The 26,007-nt window shown below is 40.3% G+C and overlaps 1 protein-coding gene across 2 annotated transcripts in view; it reads left to right on the forward strand.

The window, feature by feature from the left end:
• The first annotated feature begins 393 nt into the window (after window positions 1-393).
• Window positions 394-26,007, forward strand: part of LOC149324022 (ankyrin repeat domain-containing protein 55-like) — a 47,450-nt gene continuing 21,836 nt past the window's right edge. For both annotated transcript variants that reach the window (XM_089513212.1, XM_089513221.1), the window contains exons 1-6: window positions 394-487; window positions 6,183-6,305; window positions 9,817-9,947; window positions 15,245-15,354; window positions 22,657-22,717; window positions 25,858-25,986. In XM_089513212.1, the coding sequence (XP_089369338.1) occupies window positions 448-487; window positions 6,183-6,305; window positions 9,817-9,947; window positions 15,245-15,354; window positions 22,657-22,717; window positions 25,858-25,986 (594 nt within the window). In that variant the 5' untranslated portion in view covers window positions 394-447. The remainder of the gene's footprint in view (window positions 488-6,182; window positions 6,306-9,816; window positions 9,948-15,244; window positions 15,355-22,656; window positions 22,718-25,857; window positions 25,987-26,007) is intronic.

Consider the following 26,007-nt stretch of genomic DNA (forward strand, 5'->3'; position numbering starts at 1 on the left):
TGCTGTTTCATCAATCTCATGAACACATCAGTATTCCAAATGGCACTGCAACCTTTGCACATGCTCTGTCTAGCATTGTAGATTCCCATTCATCCACACAGATTTGAGATTAAATACAACGTTCTTGTCGCTGACACTGCACTATCAACAGTGCTCTTCTCAGACACAGGACCAAAACAGCTTATTTCAACCCCTGGAGCAATGAAACATTAGGCAATTTCAAAAGGATCATTTTCAGCCCAGCCTTTTACAAATGGATGATGAGGTTCCTGTTACATGACAGGCAGCATATTTGCTTTTATGATAACCTGCTACTGCAAAGCAAATTTAATGCAAGCAAGAAGACTGGTGACAGCAATCATTCCATGTGTTGTTTACTAGCGTAATATACAGGCTTATGCTTCGGTGATTGCAGAGGCTACAAAACAATGTACTAGACCAGCAGCAATGGATTTTAGTACTTCATCTGTGTTTGATCAACAGAAAGGTAAGCTGTTTACTGTTAATGCTAAAATGAATTCAAGCTTATGTGGCTGTGTTAGTTGCATCCTTAGTTAGTTAGTACAGAACAATGTTGTATGTGGGAAACGTGGCTCCGTATGAATTTCGTGTTGAATTGCCAGATATGGGTGTCTCTACATGTCGATTTTGAAAAGGGGATCTCACTGTTTCAAGCGCAGCCATTTACATCTGCTACATAAAAGATGAACATAATGAGTACTTGACAATTTCCTTCTGCTTGTTTAGATTTCTGTGCTTACAATAATCTGCACACAGGCATCATTCAAAACCAATTTCCTGTGCGGATTTCAAGTAACTAATTACATTTCCTGATTTAAATAAGTGATAATGAAATTACAAGGTAACAGTCAGTGTCTGGAGATGTTGTTTTCTTTTTTCAAAAAAATCTTTAAACTGACTGTAGGGATAAGGTATTAATGAAAAACCCAGTTATACACCATTGTTCCTTAAAGCAAAGGTGTATTTGCACCAGGAAAGGTTACTATGGAAATGAAATTTTCTGCTCTGTAGCCAGATGGCTGTATTTCAGCACTGTATTTGGATTTCCTATTCATTTACCTTATGATATTCTGTTCTGAATGCTCAATTCCAAAATGTCTATAACTTTTCATATGGCTTTCTATATCACCAAAGCAAGACCTGATACTAGATGCTAGTGTTGATTCAAATTTTTGCATGCCTCCCTAAAGATATTAATGAAACCTTCTCTACTCTCAGTGTTTGCCCCTCACTTTTTTAAGTTAATGTTTGCTAAATAAGCAGAATCAGGCCCAAATCAAAGCACCTGGGCTCCATGTGAGTGTGTGAAATGACAGGAAACATAAAATAGATGAATACCCACTGCATGTTCTCTTTGCTGAATTGAAACAGTTTTATTATATCTGTATCTATTTACCTGATTTCTTTGGTAGTGCTCTGTGTTAATAATAATACCAAAACTAATCATGAATGTGATGATGATGATGATGATGATGATGATGATGATGATGATGATGACCTTTTCAGTCCAATAGTTCCTTTCAAATGCATTTGTTGTAGGGAAATCTTCTACCCACAAGGTCTTCTGCATTTAATCCTGCAAAGATTTGTTACAATGGATGTGACAAATGTGAACATCCTGTTTCCTTCCTTCTCCTGCACTGAGTACTAACAACAGTCCTATGCAGATTTAGATCATCTCCGTGCTTAGAATAACTGCACAGACAACCAAAAGAGAAAGACTGTGGTGATGCCCTGCCTCCAATCTCACATGTGCCTCTGATACTTCCCTCTTGACAGATGCATTTTCAGAACATCTGCAAAGACCTGCAACATCTGCTCGCAGACCACAGCCCTGCCTAAATAGGTGTGTGGTACTATCAGTGTCCCAATGGCACAGCAGTCCAAACCACATGGGATATCTTACATACAAGGAGACATACTGTATATGAATAGTATCTCTTTGTAGATCCTGTGCTGAACAGGTTTATATCAAGACACAGAGCTAGAGATGTGGTGATACTCCCTCCTTCTCTATGTGTTTATCCTACCTATGAGTCTGAACACATCCTTCAAAATATCAGTGTTCTGATCATGCATTTCTTCTGAGTGCTGGCTAAAGGCCACAGCACAACTGAGTAGTTTCATCTGAGGCAAAGGACAAAACAGTTGCTAGGCTACCTTTGATTAACCAGCACAGAAAGCATAGCAGCCACTCGATAGTGCTGTTGTTGTGTGCCTTCAAGTCCTTTCCTACTTATGGTGACCCTAAGACAAACCTATCATTGGGTTTTCTTGGCAAGATTTGTTTAGAGGAGGTTTGCCATTGCCTTCCCCTGAGGCTGAGAGAGTGTGACCTTGCCCAAGGGCACCCAGCAGGTTTCATGGCCAAGCTGGTAATTGAACCCTGGTCTCCAGAGTTGTAGTGCAACACTCAAACTATTATACTATGTTGGCCCTCAATATAGTGCTGCAATCATGTAAATTGGTGGAGGATGGTGGAATAAAATCTGAAGAGTATTAAAGCCCACATCTGCTGAATATCCTTCTTGTGGATTTCCCCTATACAGTTGCAAAGGCATTTGGGGATTTCTCACATCTATGAATCAGAGATGGATCAAACCACAGGCTGTTACTGTCCCCTCTGTTTGAGTTTCCTCTTTTACACAGACCAATGAAGCAGTTCAAGAAGAGAACCCAAAACACTCAGACTTTAAAGGCAGTGGAACAAGATGAATGTAGTGGTGATATTAAAAGGAGGTACAGAAAAACCTTTCTGGCCAGCCTACATACTGAGTAATATGAGGTTATTAAGATAATAACTGTAAGGCATGCAACAAACCTGCAGATCTGACCAAATTCATAGAATTATAGAGCATATTATAGTGCTCTTATTTCACTTTTATTGCTACTGCCACCTCCTGTGGAATTTTGGGTATTGTAGTCTAATGGAGCCTTAAGAGCTCTCTGGCTAAGAACAGGAGGCAGCTACAGCAGCTAAAGTGGAATAATAGTGCTATAACAGTGCATTTTCCTTCAACTTGGAAGCAACCACAAGAGTCAGCTACCCCAGTTCCCTGCTTGAAGGATCCACAACTAAAACACTCCTGAAATATCCCTATCTCTTCTGTTTAGATGTCCAAAGGCAGGGGGGAAATCTTGTGTGAGGAGATTAGTCAGGGTCCAGTATGGCTCCATTTACTAGTGCATATGCTGTTCTAAATATAGATTTTAAAGGGTTTGGGAGGCAGATGCTTTTTATTGGCATTCTTCTTTTCCTTACTGTTTCTCCTTCTTCTCCTTATTGCTGTTCCACTGTTTAGTTGCTTGCTTCTCCCTCTAGGGCCCTAATAATAATAATAATAATAATAATAATAATAATAATATTTTATTTGTATTTTCCTGTCTCTTCTGACGGATCGAGGCGGGATTACAATCAGTATAACTTCAACAGTACATAGTAAATTAATACAATTATTTAAAATCAACTTATAAAAATAAAATGTTATCTAAAAACATACAATTACCATTCACAATTTAACATCCTGAGGTAGATTCCTATTTGAGAGTTGTTTCCTTTATAGAGAGTCGGGGGGGGGGGGGGTATGCCTGTCGGAAGAGGTGAGTTTTCAACGCCTTCTTAAAGGCGTCCAAAGTAGGGATGAGTCGATTATTCCAATGCGTGGGGACTATGGCTGTAAACGCTCTTTGGTGAGTGGTTGTTAATCTCACTTTAGGATATTCAAGAAGGAGTTTTCCAGTTGTTCTGAGGGTGCGGGGCGGATTGTGAAGGGAGAGGCGTTCCCTCAAGTAACTTGGGCCCAAGCCATATAGGGCTTTAAAGATGATAACCAACACTTTGTATTGGGCTCAGATAGTGAAAGTAATCCAGGATGAATCCGGATGTATTTGATGCATCCTAAAAACACCCGATTCAGGGTTTTTTGGGAGGGGGGCTGCCAAAAAAACCCACTTAACCCAGGATTATCAGAACTGAGTTTTCCCCCCAAAATATTTGCATTGTTGGCAGTATGAATAACAATACGAATAGACCCAGAATTGAACCCTGCATGTCCGGCTACATCTTTCTGCTCCAAGGAGGAGAAAGGAGGACTCTCCCTCTCTCATTTTCCTCTGGTGAGATGTGAAGAAGAAACATTGGTTTTAATTTATTTCACTATGGAGTTCGAGGATTCAGTCAAAACAAAATCTGGCTTGAATAACTTTTATTTTATTTTATTTTATTTTATTTTATTTTATTTTATTGGGGAAGCTGTCATATTCTGGACATATTAGAAAAGAGGATAATGTGGCAAAACTGGAATGCAGTAGGGAAGACTGCATTACAGACAGATTGACTCAATCAAGGAAGCCACTAATCTGAAGTTGCAAGACCTGAGCAGAGCTGTTAATAACAGCAGCTCTTGGAGGAGTCTCATTCATAGGTTCATCATATGTCAAAGCAGATTCAACAGCATATAATAATAATAATAATAATAATAATAATAATAGCATAGTGTGGTGATTTTACAGCCAGCATAGCATAGTGCTTTGAGTATTGGGGTAGGACTCTGGGATACCAGGATTCAAATCCCCACTCAGCCATGAAAACCCACCACGTGACCTTAGGCAAGCCACACTCAGCCTCAGAGGAATGCAACCTTCTCTGAGCAAATCTTGCAAAGAAAAGGCCATAATAGGGTGGCCTTAGGGTCAACATAAGTCAGAAGCAACAAGAAGTCAGAAGAATTCAAATTTAATTTGTCTTTAGATGCATCTGATGATGTAGACTGGAGTTACTGATGTTTGGACTCAGATGCAGAGCAGGGCCCTGTACATCATCAAAATGTCTTCAGAGGAAGAAGGACTCCTGTGGGACAAGGAACCAAAGGATTCACTAGATTAGCTGACCCCTGCTTCTACCATAGTATGTAGAAAGATACTTTAGAACAGGACCAGTCCAAGAGACTATATTGCCTACAGAGAATAATAAGATAGGCCTGTTACAGACAGGCACCCTAGGACGGACTCAGTCCGTACTAGGGTTAGAAAGGGGCGTCTCTTCCAGACGCCCCTAACCCTAGCACGGACTGAGTCCATACAAAATGGCGTCAGCCGTTCCACACGGCCGCCGCCATCTTGACGTAGCGGATGCTCTGTGTCTGCACGTCGCACCCCGGATATGACGCCACAAGTGTGCGACTAGTGTCTCGCAGCGTCACATCCGGGGCCCGGGAAGGAGCATGATTTTCGCGCTCCTTCTTTGCTGCGTCCAGGAACCGCACCGTTTGGCTGCTGCGGTTCATGGACGCAGCAACCGGCGGTGGCAGCAGACTGCCACTTTTCGGCAGTCTGTAACCCGCCATAGTGTCTCTTCCAAGTACAAAAGCCAAATACAAAAGACTGGACTGGCAGTTGAATTCTTCAACAGAGTGATGGGAAGGCATCCTGCACCATACCTGAAGGCAGCAGGCTAGTTTAAAGAGAATACTTTAAGTCACATGGAATGCAAATCTCTTTTCCAAGACTTTGCTACTGCCTCCCAGCATCTATCACCTGAGTGACCATTCCATTCTGTCTAATGGAAAGACAGCTCTGTTTTAGCAAATAAAATAGGTAATAGCAAAGTGGCTACCTATACTTAATGCTGGCATTGGCTGCTTTATTGTCAAATATACTTTCAGGGTGTTTTGTTTTTTTCTGCAGCAGTCAATGATTATTTGGGTTTCCCAGGTCTCGAGAGTATGGCTAACGTCTCAGGGAATCGCTATACTTCTCTAGAGGTCCAGGCAAAGATACAAATCTCAAGGCAATTTCCTTCTCCCATCCCAGCCCTGGTGTTGCATATTAGCTGTGTATAATCGAATTACCTTCATAAATTACCCATCCTCCCAATTCTTCACTTTCCTGCTTCTGTGACATCACAAGGATCACAACATCACAAAGACATCTACTCCCAATCTCAGATTTTGACCGTGAAATCTCAGGAAATGAGATGCTGCTGACGTAGCAGCATGTGTTCATCATTAATATAATGGAAAAATAATGTTTTGCTTTTTATCTTATTATCATTATTATTATTATTATTATTATTATTATTATTATTATTATTAATCTCTTTCTGCCCTCCTTCCTCACACACAGATCATGACTTTATTTTTAGGCAATTTTTATTTTCACAGGTGATTCAGCAGAAGAAGTTGACCTGACTGTGGTGTATCAAGCCGCAGCTAATGGGGATATCAATACTTTGACTTCTGTCATCCGTGAAGATCCTTCCATATTAGAATGCTGTGACAGTGATGGTAAAGTAATTTTTGTATCATTTTTAGTCATCATAAGAGGTAACTCATAATTCCTATAGCTATGACATTTTTTACATCACTTTCAACATCAGAATTAAATATTACTTCCTTCATTGTGACTGGAAGAGAAGAGGTAATGATTTGTAATTTTCGCTTTTCTGTTCATGAAATCTTCATTTGTGTCTGTGTATCATAATTTACTTTTAGCTAGCCAACTCCTATTTAGCTAATACTTTTACAACATAATGCTTCTATGAAAATGAAGCATATGAAATGTGATAAGCAGACCTAAAGTCCTTCAGTGTTCACAAGTAGCAGAACAGCAAACACTGAATTGTTAAAGATTTAGCAGAATTACACTATCTCATAATAAAGGTAAATGATAGTAAAAGCTAATATGTTGGGAGCTTTGATGGTCCACAGCTAGATCTGTTTTTAAGGAAAATCGAAAAATGAAAGACAAATGAGGCAATTATGTTAAAAACCTATCAATCAAAATAGTCAAATGAGATTCCAGTAAAACAGCATTTTGTACAGTTCCTTGTAAATGCAATTTTATTTCAATTGGAACACTGCATTTTAAATTAATAGAAGTTATACTGAACTTCTCCATTGTTCAGCATAAGGAATGCTGTTAGTTTCAGTGTTCTACTGGAAATTATTGAAGCAAACAGTAGTGAAGGGGTAGGTATCATAAATCATGGTCCTTGATCGGCTGCTGTAATGTGGAGGAAGAACATCAGCAACTGCATGGTAGTGTCAGAAGTCTGACCCACACTTTGGTCAGAACCATGTATGTATGTATGTATGTATGTATGTATGTATGTAACACCATATAAAAGATCTAGTTGAAGCCTGGTTCTCTCACCTATGTAGACATGGAGCCACATAATGGAATGGATTATGGTGTGGGTTCCAGAGCTTTGGGGACATTGCTTTTTTACAATATAACTATCAGAACCCCCCAGTCATCATAGTCCACAGCTATGTTGACTAGATAATTTGGTGAATTTTAGTCCAAAAAAAGTAACTTTTTCAGATTTCTGAGAGGTTTCTAGTAATCACAAGAGCAACACAATATTGAGATAATGGAAAGCCTTCCAACACTGAAGTTAAGACTGAATCCAATGTAGTAGGAGGGAAGGAAGACAGTTTCTCATTGAAACTAAGGCCCGTTACAGACCGCCCAAAAGGGACGGTCTTGGGCCACTGCCGGTTGCAGCGCGAAGGAGCCGCAGCAGCCAAACCATGCAACTCCTCCGCGCTGCAAAAAAGGAGTGCAGAAATTGCACTCCTTCCGGCAACCCGGAAGAGCTTCCGCAAGTGCCAAACCGCGCACTCGCGACGGCTCTTCCGGGTTTAGACGTCTGGACGCTGCGTGTCCGTTACGTCAAGATGGCCGCACCCATCTGTATAAGGCGGCGCCATCTTGCCGTACAGAATACGCGCGAGGGGCAAGGCGCGTCCGGAAGTGCCGCCCCTCGCGTGTATTCCTGGCGCAACGATGGCGCCACTTAGACCCGTCTGTAAGGCGCCTAAGTATAAGAGACTAAACAAATCAAGTGATGAACATGCAGCAATACCAGCCACCAGCTTCACCAGCCTGGTTTGATAAATGCTAACTTTCTGAGGTAAATTACACTCCTTGTGAAAAAGAGTGGGTGTGTTGTTCTACACATGTGTACATGAGCTGCATGAGAAGCATTTTGGGGTGCAGGAAGACACAACCTATAAGCCTACATCATCATCACACACACCATTTCCTACCTTAGGTGGACCGTGTTGACATAAGGGAGGGGGTCATGGGCCACCTGTGCACCTTCCTTGAGATGTCAGATCTGGCCACAGTGACACAGGGACTTAGGGCTGGTTGCATTGTTTTAATGTGTGTATATCTTGTCCAGTACTGAAGCTCTGTCAGGAATAGATCCAAGCACCTCCATGGCTCCCTGACAGTTAAGATAGATTACCACTCCCATGAAAACAGATCTAGTGGCCACCTCTGATGCTACCCCACTCCCACAAAATCATACAAAGTCCAAGACTTTTACACCTCCCCCACCCCCAACGCACACAGTTTTAATATGCATATCTAACCCTCCAAATGCTGTGAATGGTAACACAATGGTTGGACGATGTGGAGATTAAGAATGATGTTCCACAGCCTATGTGATGCAAGATATATACCTACGTGAAACCACTGCAACATAAGCCTCTTTTATGCCTAACACAAATGCATGGCCTTTGCCCCCAACACATTGTAGCCACAATTCAGACAGAAGAAATGACATTATGTAACACAGTGAACTCCCCTGGATGAGCACATGCAAAATTGAGATGGCACATGGTCAAACCACCTTTGAATGGTTCTTTCCTTCCCTCAAACCTTAGATTTCTTAAGCATTGTACAAACAATATTCAAAAACATTGGTATTACTGATCACAGTCGATACATTAAACCAGAGTAGAGCATCCAGATCTTTGAAGTCTGTTTAAAAACAAGGAGAGAAACCTGTGAGCATCCTATGACAGGATATTCCACAAGGATGGGATCACCACAGAAAAGACCTTGTCTACTGTGTCTGTCCACCTAAAAGATCTTACCAGTAAGCACATAGGCATATTTATAGAGGTCAGATGTGATATTGTAGGGAATACGTTGCCTGCAATCCTTCAGGGTCCATATTCTTTCCTTCCTCCTTTCTATAGGTGGAGGCAGTCCTTCAAATGACCATCCCCTATGCTGTTTAGGTAATCACCAACACTTTACATTGCACCTGAAAACACATGTATTTGTGTTTTTAAACCTTCATATTGACATCTATTTTCCCACTCCTACCTTCCAAAGGTGGCCAAGCATAGAATAATTCCCCTGTATCAATCAACTGTCACAGATGATGGCTAGAACCCTGTTGGGCAGTTACAAATAGATAACCTATAGTTATGCATTCATAACTGCTACATATTCACAATCCCTGTGCAGCCCCACATTTAGGGGCTATGTAAGGACCATGAAAGTGCCCCAAACCTGTTTACCCAGTAAGCAGCTACTAGGATCAACAGGGGTCCGTTCACCTACTGATCAAGAAGCAGCTGCCTAATTTCTCACCCCTCTTCACTTGAGCAGAAGGAGGATTTGCAGCAAGGATTTTCTGGCTATCACACTGGAAATCAGTCAGGAGGGATGGCAATGTCAGGCAGCTCCTTCTTGATCAACAGAGGAATGGACACCCATTGATGATAGTGACTGCTTACTGATAAGTGGGGTTTGAGCTGAGGGATCTATCCATTTTACCAACCATGATAGTTTAACTTTCATGTCATAACTCAAAAAAACAGCTTGAATGCACACAACAAAATCTGAGTGTGAGACTAGCTGCTAGGACAAGTAAAAAGAATTCTATGACTACAGGCTCATAGGTATGTGCAGTTGTTATACCAATGGTTCGGTGTACAAATAAAATATCTTCTTTACATGTCTTGAACAAATTATCTTTTTTTTCTTCCCAAGGCTGTACTCCCTTGATGCATGCTGTCTCAGGACGCCAACATGATACAGTGAAATTGCTGCTGAAGATGGGAGCCAATATCAACACTCAAGATGCCTGTGGGCGTACCAGTTTGACCCTGGCCACCTATCTGGTATCAAACTTTGATTCGTATATATTTATATATTACATATGCTTCCAGATAAGTCTTTTATTGCTCAATTGTCCAGCTTCATTCACAGAATTTTACAGAGGTTCTCAAATGGCAGCTGGCATCTTAGATTGATTTACCTTAGGATTGCCATAAGTCAGAAACGACTTGAAGGCACACCACAACAATGTTAAAATCATAGAATCATCGAGTTGGAAGAGACCACAAGGCCATCCAGTCCAGCCCCCTGACATGCAAGAACAAACAATCAAAGCACTCCTGACAGATGGCCATCCAGCCTCTGTTTAAAAACCTCCAAAGAAGAAGACTCCACTGCACTCCGAAGGAGTATGTTCCACTGTCAAACACCTCTGATCACCAGGAGGATCCTCCTAACGTTGAGGTGAAATCTGTTTCCTCTAGCTTTCATGCATTGTTCTGTGTCCTATTCCAGGGACATATCCAAGGGGGGGGGGTTCTTGGGGTCCGGACCCCCCCCCCCCTTCCATTAGAAAAATGAATGGTGTGTGCTGCTGTGCTGCCGCACCCAAGCCCCATTATAATGGTAGCACTTAGTCTGGAACCCCCCTTCCTAAAATCCTAGCTACGTCCCTGCCTATTCTCTGGAGTAGTAGAAAACAAGCTTGCTCCATCCTCAGTGTGACACCTCTTCAAATATTTAAACAAGGCTATCATATCACCTCTTAACCATCTCTTCTCCATGCTAAACATACTCAGCTCCCTAAGTCCCTTCTCATAGGGCATGGTTTCCAGACCCTTCACCATTTTTATCACCCTCCTGTGTTAGTTACAATGCTATAAGTTAGACTTACAGCTGCGTAACTGATCCCCAATCATATTTATGATCATGATACCATTGCCACAATCATAAATGCCCATGAAACTCACCTTTAAAAGGCAGCCATAAAAATCAAGCAATAGGAAGTTAATACATGGAAGACAACATGTTGGCTGACATTGTTCAGCCCCTCCTGTTCTGACCCCTGAAACGCACCTTAAAAACTAACTAGCTGGTGGAAATGTAACAACACTTAGCACTGAAAGGGCTAATGCCTCAGACTGAACAGTAGCAATATGTTTACCGAGTGACTTGCAATGAACTCCCTCTCTGTCTACCTATCCTGACCCCTCTATGATGTAAACTGATACTCTCAGAGATGTTTTCACCTCTTCTCCTCCCAGAACTCTCTCAGCTATTACCTAGAACGTAGCTAGATAAGAACAGCTGCCTTAGTAACTTTCCTATCTTAGCATGGAGTTCCTATAATAAAGATTTTAGTTTGTTCTCGAAGGGGCTGTACAGATGCGCGGCATGTAGCCACCCCTTTACTGGCCAGATTGGGGCCGTGGCAACTGCACACCACAGGCCCAATCTGGCCTCCAGAGAGTGCAAAAAACAGCCACCAAAAGAGGTTCCTTTTTGTGCCCTCTACAGGGCACTATAGCCACGACAGCACACCTTTATTATGCCCCTTTGGTGCTGCGCCATTTGGAGACAGCACTAGAAGAGCGTCATCATGGTGCGTGCCATGTAGTCTGGCACGCACCAAAATGGCAGCCTTGGGGTGGGGCATGAAGTGTGCAGACACTGTGTCCTAACCCCGTCCACAGACCGGCACAAAGTGCCGGTATGTAGAAACCCTAAGTCATTGGTGTCTTTCCTCCTTAAGACAAGATTGCCACTGCTGCACACACTCAGCTAGTATCATCAGTCCCAAACAATGGAATCCTGTGGAGCTGGTAAGTGGGGTGCTGCAGGATGATATGACCATCCCCCTCCTGCTAGCAATCAATACTGTAAATACAAGAAGCAAGAGTCCTTGCGGGGCCCTATCACAACTCTGTCATACCATTCTCACTGGGGGAAGGGGGCTGGTTATATCATCCTGCAGCACCCAACTTGCCAGCATCACAGAACTCAGTTGCTCAGGACAGTTGATTGGCTTTTAAGATGAGTTTCAGGGTTCAGAGCAAGGCATGATGTAGGACTTGGTCAACATGTGGTCTTCCATGTGTCAGCCTCCCATGTTCTCCCATTGCTACTTCCAACAATTATCTTACCACAAAAAAAAAATCAGTTGGGGAGGAAGAGATGGAATAGTTGCACTTCTTAAAATTGGAAGTGGAAAGAACTGTCCATCTTGAGATCTTATTTTCTGCTGGCAATAATCAGTCAGTCAATCCCATTATTTATATCTTGCCTATGGCCTACCAGTGCGATAAGGGAGGATCGACCATTGCACACAGTGATTGACAAAATGTGACTTTCAGAAGGTCCTGGATGCTGCAGTGCATGAGAATATATCTGTCAGCATGTGCTATTGTCCACTACATGAATGGTTTGACATAGTAGGATCTTAGTCATAGTCTTTGAAAGAAAGCCAGGGTGTACTAAAGCAATCAGAGCAAATTGCAAGAGCAAATCTTGTTCTGTTGAAATCTGAAAGCAACTGCAGGTTGAACAAGATATTGTGTAAAAAGTACATTAGTTAAACATGTAATGGTGCAATTCAAGAGCATTTTAACACAAATAACACCCCTGAACTAAATATTTCCTTTAACCAGTATTATGTAGGAAATCCCATAATTAGTATATCTCATTCCTTCCTGGATGGAAAAATGTTATACTTAGCAAGAGCTACATTTTGCAAGATGTTCACAGATGTAACATTATTTGAACAGTAGTTTTGTTTTGTTTTTCCTGGAAGCACACTCAAGTTTGGGTCACAGGAATAATTCATTCTCTTTCTCTCTCTCTTGGGTAGCTACAGAAAAAAGTTAATTCTGTGCATTTCTAATAAGAGTCCACTCTGTGAACAGCATTAATCCACTGTAACACGCATGGACGATAGTATTGTGGGCTCACCTGTTTACTCAGAGTCTAACTCCTGCTTTGCCTTGGGGCAGTTTTGCTACTCATTTAAAATTAATCATGCTTTTTTTAAAAAAAATTGTAAGCTATTGAAAGAGCATTTAAATGACTGGGCACACATGAGAAGAGATTCAGGAATAGAGCTCTTTGAATGTGGAACCCAGAAGGTCCCATGTTCCATCCTTGCTATTTTGAAGGATCAGGTATCAGGTGATAGGAAAGACTTTAACATCCCTGGCAGTTACTGCCAGACAGAATAAACACCATGCCCTTCTGGGACAAACAGTTTTATTGACTATAGGGCAGTTTCTTATGTTCATAATAACTTTTTAGTGGAATTTGAACAGTTCCTTCCAGCTCTCTAGTCCTATTCTCTAATCTTAATTCAGATTTGAGGGGAGGAACCATAGCACAGTGGAAGAAAACATACTCCTAGAACAGTGATGGCAAACCTTTGTGGAGTTGTGTGCCCCAACTAAGAATTTTTATGACACCGGGTGTTACCCAGTATTTGAGAATAATATCGGGTTCTGGGGTGCTAGTGAAGTGGGGGTATTTTTGTGTATTTCCACCCTTGGGCTGGGGTGTTCTTCATGGTTTGAGGACAAAAACTGCCTGAAAATCATCCTGAAAACATTTTTTTAAACATTGGGAGACTGGGAGGGTATCAGGATGGAAGATGCTGGGCTGTACAAAGGCTGACTTGGTATAAGGCACTTTCCTATGTCATGTTTTGGTTTTTAAAATTTATTTCCAAGATTGATAGCTTGTCTGAATCATGTGGGATGAATAAAAGCTGAATAGCTAGTAATTCAACCACTGTTGGCTTTACTTTATGTGCAGTTTCCATTTGAAAACTGACATACCAAAAGTCCCCTGCAGCTCCTGTATTAAGGTCAGACTATATATAAACTTCAGATTCAGTTCTACTGAAAACAGTAGGACTTATTTCTGAGCAGAACTTACCTCCACCCTAAGAGCAACATCTGAGGCTCTCCTCCAAGTGACAAAGAGAGGGGCATTTTCTGCACAATCAGTCTGCCACTCCAGTTATGGGATGCCTGCATTGTGGCATTGTGGTTTCAGTATCTAGGCAAGACATTCCTCTACTTTAGGCATTTAATGGTATATGATGGACTGTTCAATTCAGTTTTGTTAACTAGTTGTCTAAACAATTGTCATAGAAAGGCAGAGTTGAAAGGGACCCCAAGGGCCATCTATTCCCCCGGAATAGAAATCTATAGTTAAAGCATTCCTCAGTGCTGGTCTTCTAACCTCTGCTTAAAAAGTTCCAATGAAGGAGAGTCCACCACCTCTCAAAGTGGTGTTGCAGTTTCAAACAAGTCTAACCATCAGGAAATTCTTCCTAATGTTTAACTGTGAGGTATTTTCTTGCAATTTGAATCCATGGTCTTAGGTCCTATCCTTTGGAGAAACAGAAAACAACCTTGCTCCATCTATCATATGACAGCCCTTCACTGATATTTTTCTTGTTTTATAGGCCTGTTTGTATTTCAGTGTAATATGGGTAATGGTTTGAATGTTTGTTTGTTTGTTTGTTTATATCTCACCTTTCTATCAAAATGGGATTCAAGGATTTTACACGCAGCCCCAACTGATAGTCTCAGATACAGTAGATGCACTGAATCCATTAGAATTTGTTAAATCGGCAGTTAAATAAATTCCCTTGGGGCTAGTTGGGATTATTGCTGAAAGACACCTTTGGAAAAAAAGTTATGTAAGAAATTTAAGTAACAACAGAGTTGTAAATCAACAAGCCTGTTATTTGATTACCTTATGTCTTTTTAAATTTGCTTTTACATCAACGCCTTTCCAGCTCTAAGGCTTAATATCTAGTTTCCTCTGCTTTGTATGCTTGTCTACTGTGACTCTTTATATGAACATCCTCCTCTGGCAGATCTGGACGTTGTCTGGATGTTTATGATTCCCCCCTCACACATACACACACACATACACACACATATCCCCCGGATGCTGCTAATTTTAGTAGTGTTTGCACAATCAACAAAGTGATGTTAAGAAATATCTGAGGAATTGCAAAATAATCACAAAATTAGTGGGTGGGTACATACACAATTATTCCGACAATTAACCACCCAATTAATACAATAAGAATGTTCACCCATGGCTGAGCAGGGAATCAAACCCTGGGCTCTAGAGCCAAAGTCCAACACTCAGATCAATACACCATGATGTAAGAGTATTGCAGACCAACTAACCCACCAAAACTAGGAGCCAGACAAGTAGTTTTAACTTCTTAAATTGATTACTGAAACAAATGTATACCCTAGTTGCCTGCAATTAGCTTTTCCCCCTTTTCTTTAAACCAGTGCTCCTCCAGCTTTATTATAAAACGTTGACCTTCTACTTTCTGATGTCCTTTCAGGGATGGCTTGAGGGTTGTGTCACTTTCTTGAGAAATGGTGCCAGACAGAACATCCCCGATAAAAATGGAAGATTACCACTGCATGCTGCCACTGCTGATCCCAATGTCAGGTATAGTTCTTGAAACCTATCACAGATAATCATGTAACAGCTAAAGAAGGAAACTGTACAGTTCAGATAACTGCTGGCAATATAATGCGGATAACGCTTGTGCAGATAACATGGCTTGTGGCATATAATATAGGCATGTCCAATTTGGCTCCTTTCTAGTTAAGATGGTATTGGCAACATATTTAATTTTGAAGTAGAAAAATCTTTTATATTTGTAGACGCATAAAATGATTCTTAATTAGATTTCTGTAAATTGGAACTCAACTGATGGCCTGCGTGGTTGAATCCTGCATGCTTTTATTGTAGTAGAAACACTTCAAGGTTTGAAAGAAAAAATATTCTCCATCATTGTTACTGTTCACTAGTCAAGAGAATCGTACTGCTTCTTTTAGACATGTATCTTAAAGAGATCAACTTTGATTAGCTTTTTTTTTTAGACATATACAGTAGTCACTTTATATATGCCTTGCCCATGGCTATACCATGGCTATACCACATATAATGTTCCACTATCTTTTTTTTATTTACTTCTATTTTGCATTTGCAAGTAAATTTTTAATTTAAAATGTATGCTCCCAGAAACCTCTCAAACATAATGAATTATTTAATAACATTATCCCTGACAGATAATGAACAGGTTAACATTCATTAAAGTGACAGCATCTTTGAAGTCTATATTTGCCCAGATCTGTCAATTATATGTACATAGAATTGCTCATTTTGGTCTCATGCAGGTGATGTTTGCTTTACAAAAGGAGTGGAGCTATTGCTTAAATCAGCAGTGGGCAGAAGGTAAATCTGGATCTACTTGGTAGACCTTTAGGAAATTTGCAATAGACCAATAAGGACTTCTGGCTCCCAAATGCTTGATGAAATGGCTCCCTCCTCCAGGCATAAAATGAAAGAGCCAAAAAGAAGAAAGCTTAAAGGGTTATACTGGATATTTGTGTAAAGGGAAACCAAGCTTCATTCAATTTTACTAGTCAGTGCAAATTCCTAGGATCAGAATTCCTTAATTCTAGGTATGTTAGAATTGCATCAGGGCTGATGAATTATAAAGTTTTATTTTTCAAAAGCAAAGTATACCCCCAAAGACTGAAATCTGCTCACCCCAGGTAATAATATGATTTGGCAGTCATCAGTGCAGAAAAGTGTCTGAAAAGATACTCTGAGTTTATGGCTAAGAGGTGCTGGTTTTGTTCCAACATTTATCCTTACTGATGCTCAAGTAGAATAAACCATGGCACCACATGTACAGCTCATGTGTAGAAATGATGTTTCTTCCAAATACTGTACCAAAACTTATTACAAATGTGAGGCACCTCTGCATGGCTCCCTCCTCCAGGCATAAAATGACAGGTTACATGAAAATATTAGTTGTAAAAGACACAGAAGGAGGGGAGGAATGTCAAAAGGGATGAAACAACCATATTATTTCTTCAGCACTGCTATAGTTTTGCAATATGTGTGTTCTATTTTTACTGAAACCAGCTCACAAAATATCACCGGAGAATCCTTGATTTCAAGGTTTCATCTGCTGAAAGGACTGTTGAACCTAAACATCTGCTTCCTCTATATCAGCAGTTATTGTACAGAACACTTTCAAGTTGTCATTATAAATTTACTTGATATAATCCAGGCTTTCATTTTTCACACAATTATCACAAATTGTTATTGCTGTTATCGGGTGTCATCCCATGCACAATTCTGTGTAAGCATGTCCTACTGATTTCAGTGAAATTCACACATGCCTAAGTGAATGCAGGACCAAAGCTGGTATCATTAGTATTTAATAGCAATAATTATTTATTAAATTCTTTGCAACAGACACTAAACATTATTAGCTGTTTCCTGTTAGATACATATATGGTCAGTGCAAAATCCATTCTGAAGAAATGTTGTCTGCATGTTTAATGGACTACCAGTAAAACTGCTACCTCTGATGAAAATATTGTACATTGTGTTGCCACAAGTACATTATGCAACCATTATGAGGCTCCCTTCACCTTTTGTAACCCCTTCTCTCCTACAATTTCATTCCCTATGGCTTTGTTAATTTCCTGCCGTCCTCATTTTGCTTTTAAATCATTTGATCAGCATACCTGGAAGGGTTCAGGGCAACCAAGAGGGCATTATCATTAATAGAAACGTCCACAGAAAAGGGACAATGCTGATATTTAGATATGAAATAGTAATTTATTTTAAAAGAGATGCCTGTAAAATATGATTTCTACAGTCCCCATGGTAACAGGCAGGCCTTTTTCCAGAAAAGAAGTATGCCAGCTCCTTTTCATCTGTCTCATTAACTTATGTGAACAAAGTTAGTTGTCTGAATAGGCTTACTCCATTGCCAGAATGCCCTGTTAAAGTCCCACAGATCCTCAATGTGTACATTTTTTCTTTCTTTTTGTTCAGCATAGCTGTTACAAGAAAAGTAACAGTGATGCCCAGACAGGAAATCTGTCTGCAGCCACAAGAACATAGTAACAGATCTGCCTGCCTTTACAAAACTGATTTTTTAAAATAATAATAATAATAATAATGCAGCACTAAGGGTAAGAAAAGCTGGCATTTACATATTCTGCAGATCAAGTCTGAGCGTGTGTATGTTTAGCTTGCTTTTTCAATCATGAGAAAAGGCAAAGAATACAGAAAGCTGTCTTATCTTGTGAGGCCATTTGATCTTTAGCACAGTATTTGACACTGACAGCAGTGGCTTTCCAAGGTTTCAGGTTTGCTTACTCCTGTCTGGGGATGTCAGGGGTTGAACATAGAACCTTCTGTATCAAAAGCATGTGCTTTTCCGCTGAGCTATGGCTCTTACCTATAGTGGAGAACCATAAAAATCCATCTCCATTCAATTAATAATAATAATAATTATTATTATTATTATTATTATTTGTATTCTGCTTAATCTCAAGGAATCCAAGGGGATTACAGTAGTAAAACAAGGTACAGTTAAAAGAGAAATGCCTTTAAAATGTTACAATTTTATCCAGTCACATCTTTGGCTTCTGACGACCAGGAGAGACCTGCAGTACTGGTGGGGGGTTATTTGACTAACTCTTAAGAGGCTTAAATGGGGGATGTCTAATGACATTGCATGTGTTCATTAGGTTACCATTGCCAGGGGTTTGCAGATAGCCATTGTCATCATAATTATGATCACTGTACTTTCTGCTTTGTCTGCGAATCTAACTGCTTATGACACATGCACACATACCACAACCACACACATACATACACAGTATACTTATAACTCAGAACAATGTTTCAAATGCTAGATGACATGGACTGCAGTCCATGAAAGCTGTGCCGTAATAATTTAGTAGCCTTTAAGACGCTGCAAGATTCTTTGGTTGCTGCCACACTGCAGCATTGATGCAGGTTGACACTGCTTTAACTGCCATGGCCAGTCTAACTCAAAGGCTGGAAATAACTATTTAAAATAATGGAATTATAACAAAGGCATAACATTTAAAAAGTAACATGATGAGTGGGGACAACATTACCCTTTCTGGAGGTAACAAGAATAGTATTTTAGTTACTTTTTAAACTGCAGTCACCCCTCCAAGTCCACGGACTTGATATCCATGGACTTGAAAATCCGCAGAGGGGCGACCGCCATTAAACTTAATGGGGTGTGCACCCACAATGCACACCCCACATGCATACTCCCCATTCAAGCCTATGGGGCTTAGATATGCGCAAGATTTGGAATTCGCGGGGGGGGGTGTCCAGAACAGATCCCCCGTGGGTTCCAAGGAGCGACTGTATTTTAAAGAAGATGCTTTAATTTGTTTTAAAATGTTTTATGTCATGTTTGAAATGTTCTTACTTGTTGCACATCACCTTGGCGGCCCTGGTGAGCTGAGTATAGACAGAAGCCATAAATAAATAAAAAGGATATTTTAAACAAGAATCTTAACACTTTTTTCACATGTTATGCTGTTCTCTCTTAACTAATATATTTTTAAAGGTGAGTGAACAGCATACATATTGCCATGGGTGTGGAAAGGTGGATAGAAGAAAAGAGATGTAGCTTATCTGTGGCAGACACTTAATTGTACAGGTTATTAGATATTTTGGGACAGCTTTTTCCAACCAGACCTTTCCAGATATATTGGATAACAAATCCAGTCCCACCCATCCAACAGTTGAATTGTGGGATTAGCATGTATTTATAAAATACTATATTAGACTCCCCCCAAAGAGCAATTCTGAAGGTCCAATGGAACTTGTGAGCAAGAGTCAGTGAATCCATCCATGCTGAAAGCTTCTGTTGCTAGCAACTCTTTCTGTTTCTTCTTTTTTTAAAAAAAGAAAGAAAGAAAAGAAAAATTTCTATGTTTCGCTTCTGCTATTCACACTATTTGCTCCTTCCATGCCATGGGTACAGTAATTTCAGTACTGCACACTTTCTTAGATGGTTCTGCTTCTTTTAAAATAGGAGCGCTTTGGTGCATTTCCCCATCTCCAGAAAGCAGCAACTTGTTGTCATAATAATATGGTGACAAACTAGGCCAAACTAGGAACAACAGGGGCCCATTTAACACAACAAAAGTATAGCACTTTTATTCCAATTTAATTGCTATAGTGCCATTTTATAGAATTCTGGGGCTGACATTTTAGAGAAGATGATTTAGAATTCCCAGGGAAATTGCACCAGAGCTTCACTGAACTACAAAGCCCGGGATTCCATAGGATGCAGCAATGGCAGTTAAAGAGCATTATAGTGCTATAACTGTATAGTGTGGATGGGCCCCAGGTGGATCTCTTTACTGGTAGACCTGCAGCACAGGAAATCTGCAAAAGTAAAGAGCACTCCTGCCCACAGTGGATACTAGGAGTTGGAATGCTAGGAACATGCCCCTCTGCAACTACTCCTAAAGAACAAGAAATCCTAGCATGCAATCTGGGGTGGTGATAGCTCCATGTGCAGCTGATGAAAGCTATAGTCACACAAAAAAGAGAACGTCTGCCCAGAGTGGATGTTAAGAGTTGGAATGTTAGGGACATGCTCCTCTGCAGATAGTGCTATAGAACAGTAAATATCAGCATGCACTTCATGTGGGGATAGGGCCATGTGGGATTGATGGGAGCTGTAGCCACAAAGAAAAGAGCACTCCTGCTCAAAATGGATGCTGGGAGCTGGAGGAGGGGCATGCACTTCTGTGGAGATTATCACATGGCCATTTTTGCCCTGACTATGCACAGGACGAGATCTGATCAGAATGGGGTAAAACAGTTGTTATCACACAGTAAATGCTGCTACACTGCCGTCCAACCATCACCCGTCCCCTGAGTGTGATCTGCCGGCCGATTTTGATGCTACGGAAACCATCTGTGCCACCAAAATCAGCCGGCAGAGCATGCAATACTCATGCAAATCACTCCTGCATTCCCAGGCTCACACAGTATATATAGATCCACTTTTTCCAGGCAAGCATTCTCTGAAGATGCCAGCCACAGATGCTGGCAAAAAGTCAGGAAGAAAATCTTCTAGAACATGGCCACATAGCCCGAAAAACCCACAAAAAAAACATTACAAGGAACTTGACAGTGAGAGAGGTTTGGCAATGGAACCAATTGACTAGAGAGTTGTTGGGGTTTTCTTCTCTGGATGTCTTTAAAAAAAAGATTGGACACTCAGCTACCTTCTGGGGATACTCCAGCTGGAGATCCTGCATTGAGGCCCAAGCCTTGCCCATTCCAGCTCTATGATTCTATGATTTAAACAATGGGCGATGGAAAGCATAGTCATAAAGCAAAACTTTTATTACCCACAAGAGTATTATATAGAAGTTGAAATGAAAGAAAAATGGAAATGAGAAAGAACATATATAGAGAAATTAACAGTAGCTTTGCAAGAGTTCTCTTTCAAGATGACAGTACAGTGTTTTGCCAAGGGACAGCAGTGAAGATAATGTGTAGGACTAGTCCAGTGGATCCCAAATTTTGATCCTTGAGAAGGTTTGGACTTCAGCTCATAGAATTCCTGTTAGCTGAGATAGCTGGGGCTTCTGGGAGCGGAAGTAAAAGAAACAAACCTGGAGGACCAAAGTTTGGGAATCACTGGGTCACTAGTCAATAATCAGTTAGTACTTGAGAAGGAAATATGAGAAGGGAAGATGTAAAATGAAAAGTTAGGTGGCCAACTTTAGAAAATGTGGCCAAATTTGGAAGAGGGAAGGGAAGACTATGTAAATAAGGACAAATGGCACATATGTGGGTGGGAGTAAACAGTAGCAGTAATAAAAACAACAGGTCAATACATTTTACAAAAGAAGCAAACACTGGCCAAGATCTTTAAACTTCCGCTTCTTAAAGCATTTGCAAAAGCCACTGTTTGCAGCAGAAAAAACAGGAATTATTACTCATGGATTGCGGGAATGGAGATTTAAAATGTCAATTTATGAGGCACAAGTACCAAAATTTATACCATGCTTGGGTTCATTCCATGTCAGCCCAAGTATAATATGCCTTTTTTCTTTATCATTTCCAGTAATTCCCACATTAATATTAACAACTGAAATAACAGCAACTTAACATGTGAAAGAAACTTACTATGCAATGTTAGCATAACTAGATTAGGTTTTCAAGCACACTAGCAATTTAACAAAACATGTTTAGCCTTTTCTGCTAACAGTCCAGGCTCTCTCCTTTGTTGTTTATGTTGCAGCAAATTAACTCTGAATACTTCGTGTTAAGAAATACAGGAAATGCTTGAAATAAATATATACACCTACAGAGTATATCTGCATTACAAACATTTCCTTTACTCTTTAACACACTGTATTCATTAAGACATTGTGTTTAACACAGTATTCAAGATTAGCTGGCAAAAAAGTATGGCTTTGTAGGTTTTAAAACAATGTGTTAAATGATAGGGCATGATTTAGGCTCTGCCACACTGGAGAAATAAAGCAGTTTGACACCACTTTAACTTCCATGTCCTAATGCTAAGGGATCTGGGATTTGTAGTTTGGTAGGGCGCATGAATTCTCTGACAGGGAAGGTCAAATATCTCACAAAACTACAAATCCCAGAATTCCATAGCACTGAACCATGGAAATTAAAGTGGCGTCAACCTGCTCTAATTCTGCAGTGCAGACAAGGCCCTAGTCAGACTTAAGTACATCTGGACATCATTGACCTTGTGAGGCAAAAGTTAAACTTTTCAAAAGGTAAAAATTAAACATAGTTTTGAAATTACGTTAGACTGGATTAGTTCCACTCCTTTTTCCTGACTTTCTGAATTTTGTTTTGATTATTACACTATAAATATATTGTCTTCCACAGGCTTTTATCTGTGCTGCTGCAGCAGTCTGACCTGAGTGAAATTAACCATCAGGACAACGAGGTAAACAAGCAAACCTCCAAAATGCTACATGGATGAGAAAGATCCCAATGGACAAATAAAGTAATCTCCAGAACACTTCCTCCTGCTTAATGGTCATAGGAGATTATCGTGTGAGGCTGAAAAAGTGGAATAGAAGGAGGATAGTAGTGTCTGTGGCTGAATCCTATCAAACAACATCATGACTGATCTGTAGCTACTCTGTGGTCCATTCGTGATTGTGGTGCACCTTGATTGGCAATTGTGCTGCTGTAATATTATCCCGTGTGATAAATTTCCAACTGCATTTCCAGGACTGGGCAGTCTCAGGAGATAACCGCACAAGATGCTAGTGATGGAATTGAAATGCAATTACAATTTATGACTTCTCTCTTTTTTGCATGACATTATCACTCATTTGTTGGTGATCTGTTGCTGATCCGGCATTATACCATTATTGCACAATTTTGCATTAACAAGAGATACCTGTCAGTGCAAAATTGTGCGATAATAACATATTAACAATGGATCAGCAGTGGATGAGTAACAACGTCATGCAAAAAGGAGAGGAATCATAGGTGTAATTCCACTTCAATTCCATAATTCGCACCTTGTACAGTAATCTCCCTGGTCTCCTCTTCTCTCCCTCACCCCACTCCCATTTGCTAGTCCCAAACAGACTATTATTTATTTCTTTTTACACTTTCTTTTCTTTTCTTACCCCCTCCCCATTAAATTGCATTGCCATAGTTTCTAAATTGTGTTAAAAAGAGAACTAAAAATAAAAAATGAAAGGTCTGCTGGGTAGAGCAATACAGTTGGGAGACGAGACTAATGAGCAGTCAATGGCAGCAACAGCCCTAGTCTCACAATTGTAAGTATGTGTGATATGCATTGTTCACAAACCAGTATGTATCTGGTTCCTTTCATTAACGTGATTGCAGCAAGAACGAAGTTCATGCGATAATCTCTTAAAACTCAGGGCTAGTTCACACAGTCATTTGGCATGCCACTGAGAATTATTTTATTAATCAACCTGACCCAGCGCTACAACTTTTTATACAACTAATATGTTATATGTTTCAAATGAGGGCATAACCAAGAGTGGACTCACTAACATATACCTTCATAATGTAAGTTGAGGTATAGGTTGCCTCCAGACAAGAAATTGCCCAGCTTCAAGGATGAACTTTATAAGAGCTGCAGTCCTACTCAGCTGGTATTCTAGCAGGCTGCAGCTGAGGAAGATGGTGCGAAACAGGATAATTTTTCCAGCCCTGGTGGAAGACTGGTATTTTATACCAGCTTCTGAAAGCTTCTCACCCCACTGTCAACATCAGTAGTCATACCAGCAAACTACAGCAGAGGGAGATGGGACAGAAAATAGGACCATCCCTGATATACAGCTAAATGCTTTGTTCATCTTTCCTCCCAATCCTTTTTTTCCTTTTTCATGACTTCTTAGATGACAAGTCTGCAAGAAGGGACTATCTTGGTTTTATTGATTGCATGTAAGCTGATTTTTAGCTGAGATGTAGGATAAAAAAATATGACAGTGGAACCTCCACATTTACTGGGGTTAGGGGCACTGGACCCCTGTGAAAGTGGGAAAACTCTAGGACTCTCTAGGCCCTCTAGAGCAACTGTATGGTCAACATCTGTCAGAAGTTGACCGCAGAATTGTGCTGGATGACCTGCAAATGCCTAGAGAAGTGCTCTCTCTAGAAATCTCTAGCTCCTTCAACATTACTTTTGACAGAGATGGACCACAGAGTTGTTCTGGGGGACCTAAAGATTCCTAGAGAGAACATATTAATCAAATTTGTGAATAATCACATCCACAAAAGTCAAAGCCAAAATGTGGAGGGCCAGTCGTATATATAAAATAAGCAAACAAACCTTTCCTTGACTTCTTCCATCTTTTAAAATATATCTATATGTAAAGAAGGAAAAGATGATATACGTGCACAATACTTTTTGGTGATCAATACTTCCCTCTGTCTGGAAGCACTCATTTTATATATTGGAAAAAACCCAAACCTATCACTGTTCTTTGGGCAAAAGAACTCAAATAAACAATCTATGCAGTAATTAAATGCAGCCTGCGCAACTACTCCCTTATCTAGAGCAGTTGTAAGCATTCATCTTAAATCTTGGCTCTCAAACTATTGAGAATACAAAAGAGAAAGTAACACATCTGCAGTTAGTCACAAATTCCCTGATAAATCAGGGAGTGTTTATTTCTCATTTGGCCTCTATGTTAACTTGTCCAGACTCATTCTTTCAATTCTTCCTCAATTTGGTGGCTGAATAGAGTTGGACAAGAAGGTGGAGGCAGCAGAAGGGAGAAATGATCCTGTCAGCAAATTTCCAGGGTAGCAACCATGTCAGTCTGTTGCAACAAAACCAACAATGCCTTGAATCAACTGGTTAGTCCCAGTTAGTGTAAATGCACTGAATAAATGGAACTTGAATAAAATTCCCATTGATTCAATGGGTCTGTTCTAACTGGGACAAGCAATTACACTCACCTTTAAAAAATGTATTAGTTGAGAGTCTTGCGGTATCTTAAAGACTGCAAAGTTTTCTTTCATATGAGCTTTCCTTAACTCCAGCCCATATCATCAGCTGAACCTGAAGAAGTAGGCTGGAGTCCATGAAAGCTTACACCGAATAAAATATATGAGACTTTAGATTCCATTAGATTCTGGGCTGTATTTATTTCCCCTGTAAACAAAAATATTACATATCCATCCACCCCAATTCTACAAATGCATGCACAGATTCTACAAATTTACAGACCCCAGCAAATGAGTGGCTGGCATTTGCTCATGGGGAAGAACAGAATGTAGTTTTTAAAAGTTTCAGAAATACTACTCCAAAAAAGTATTTCCCTTGATATTTCATTAGAGCTGTTGGAGAGGACAGGAAATTGTGCTTATAATAAAACTAAAAATGCCACATCTGCAAATTCTCTGCAAATCTACAGTCATGCCGAGAGAGCAAATTTTGTTTTAGTTTTGTTTTCTCATTGTTGACAGGTTTTCTCTTTCACTGTTTAACATCTCCACTTTCCAGGGAAGGAATACCTTGCCACATTCTCTGTACAGATACATACGTATTCCATCAAAACATGCTCTGATGACCTGGTTTGTGATTTTCAGGGAATGACATCTCTTCACTGGGCTGCATTTCACAATCGACCCCAGCATGCCCAAACACTGCTGCATAAAGGAGCTGATCCAACATTGGTGGACAAAGATTTTAAAACAGCTCTTCATTGGGCAGTTCAGGTACAGAACATCTATCAACAA

Source organism: Sceloporus occidentalis, unplaced genomic scaffold (genome assembly GCF_023333645.1).
Source record: "Sceloporus occidentalis isolate IW3139 unplaced genomic scaffold, rSceOcc1.0.p SCAF_1, whole genome shotgun sequence".
In the NCBI taxonomy this organism is placed as follows: Eukaryota; Metazoa; Chordata; class Lepidosauria; order Squamata; family Phrynosomatidae; genus Sceloporus; species Sceloporus occidentalis.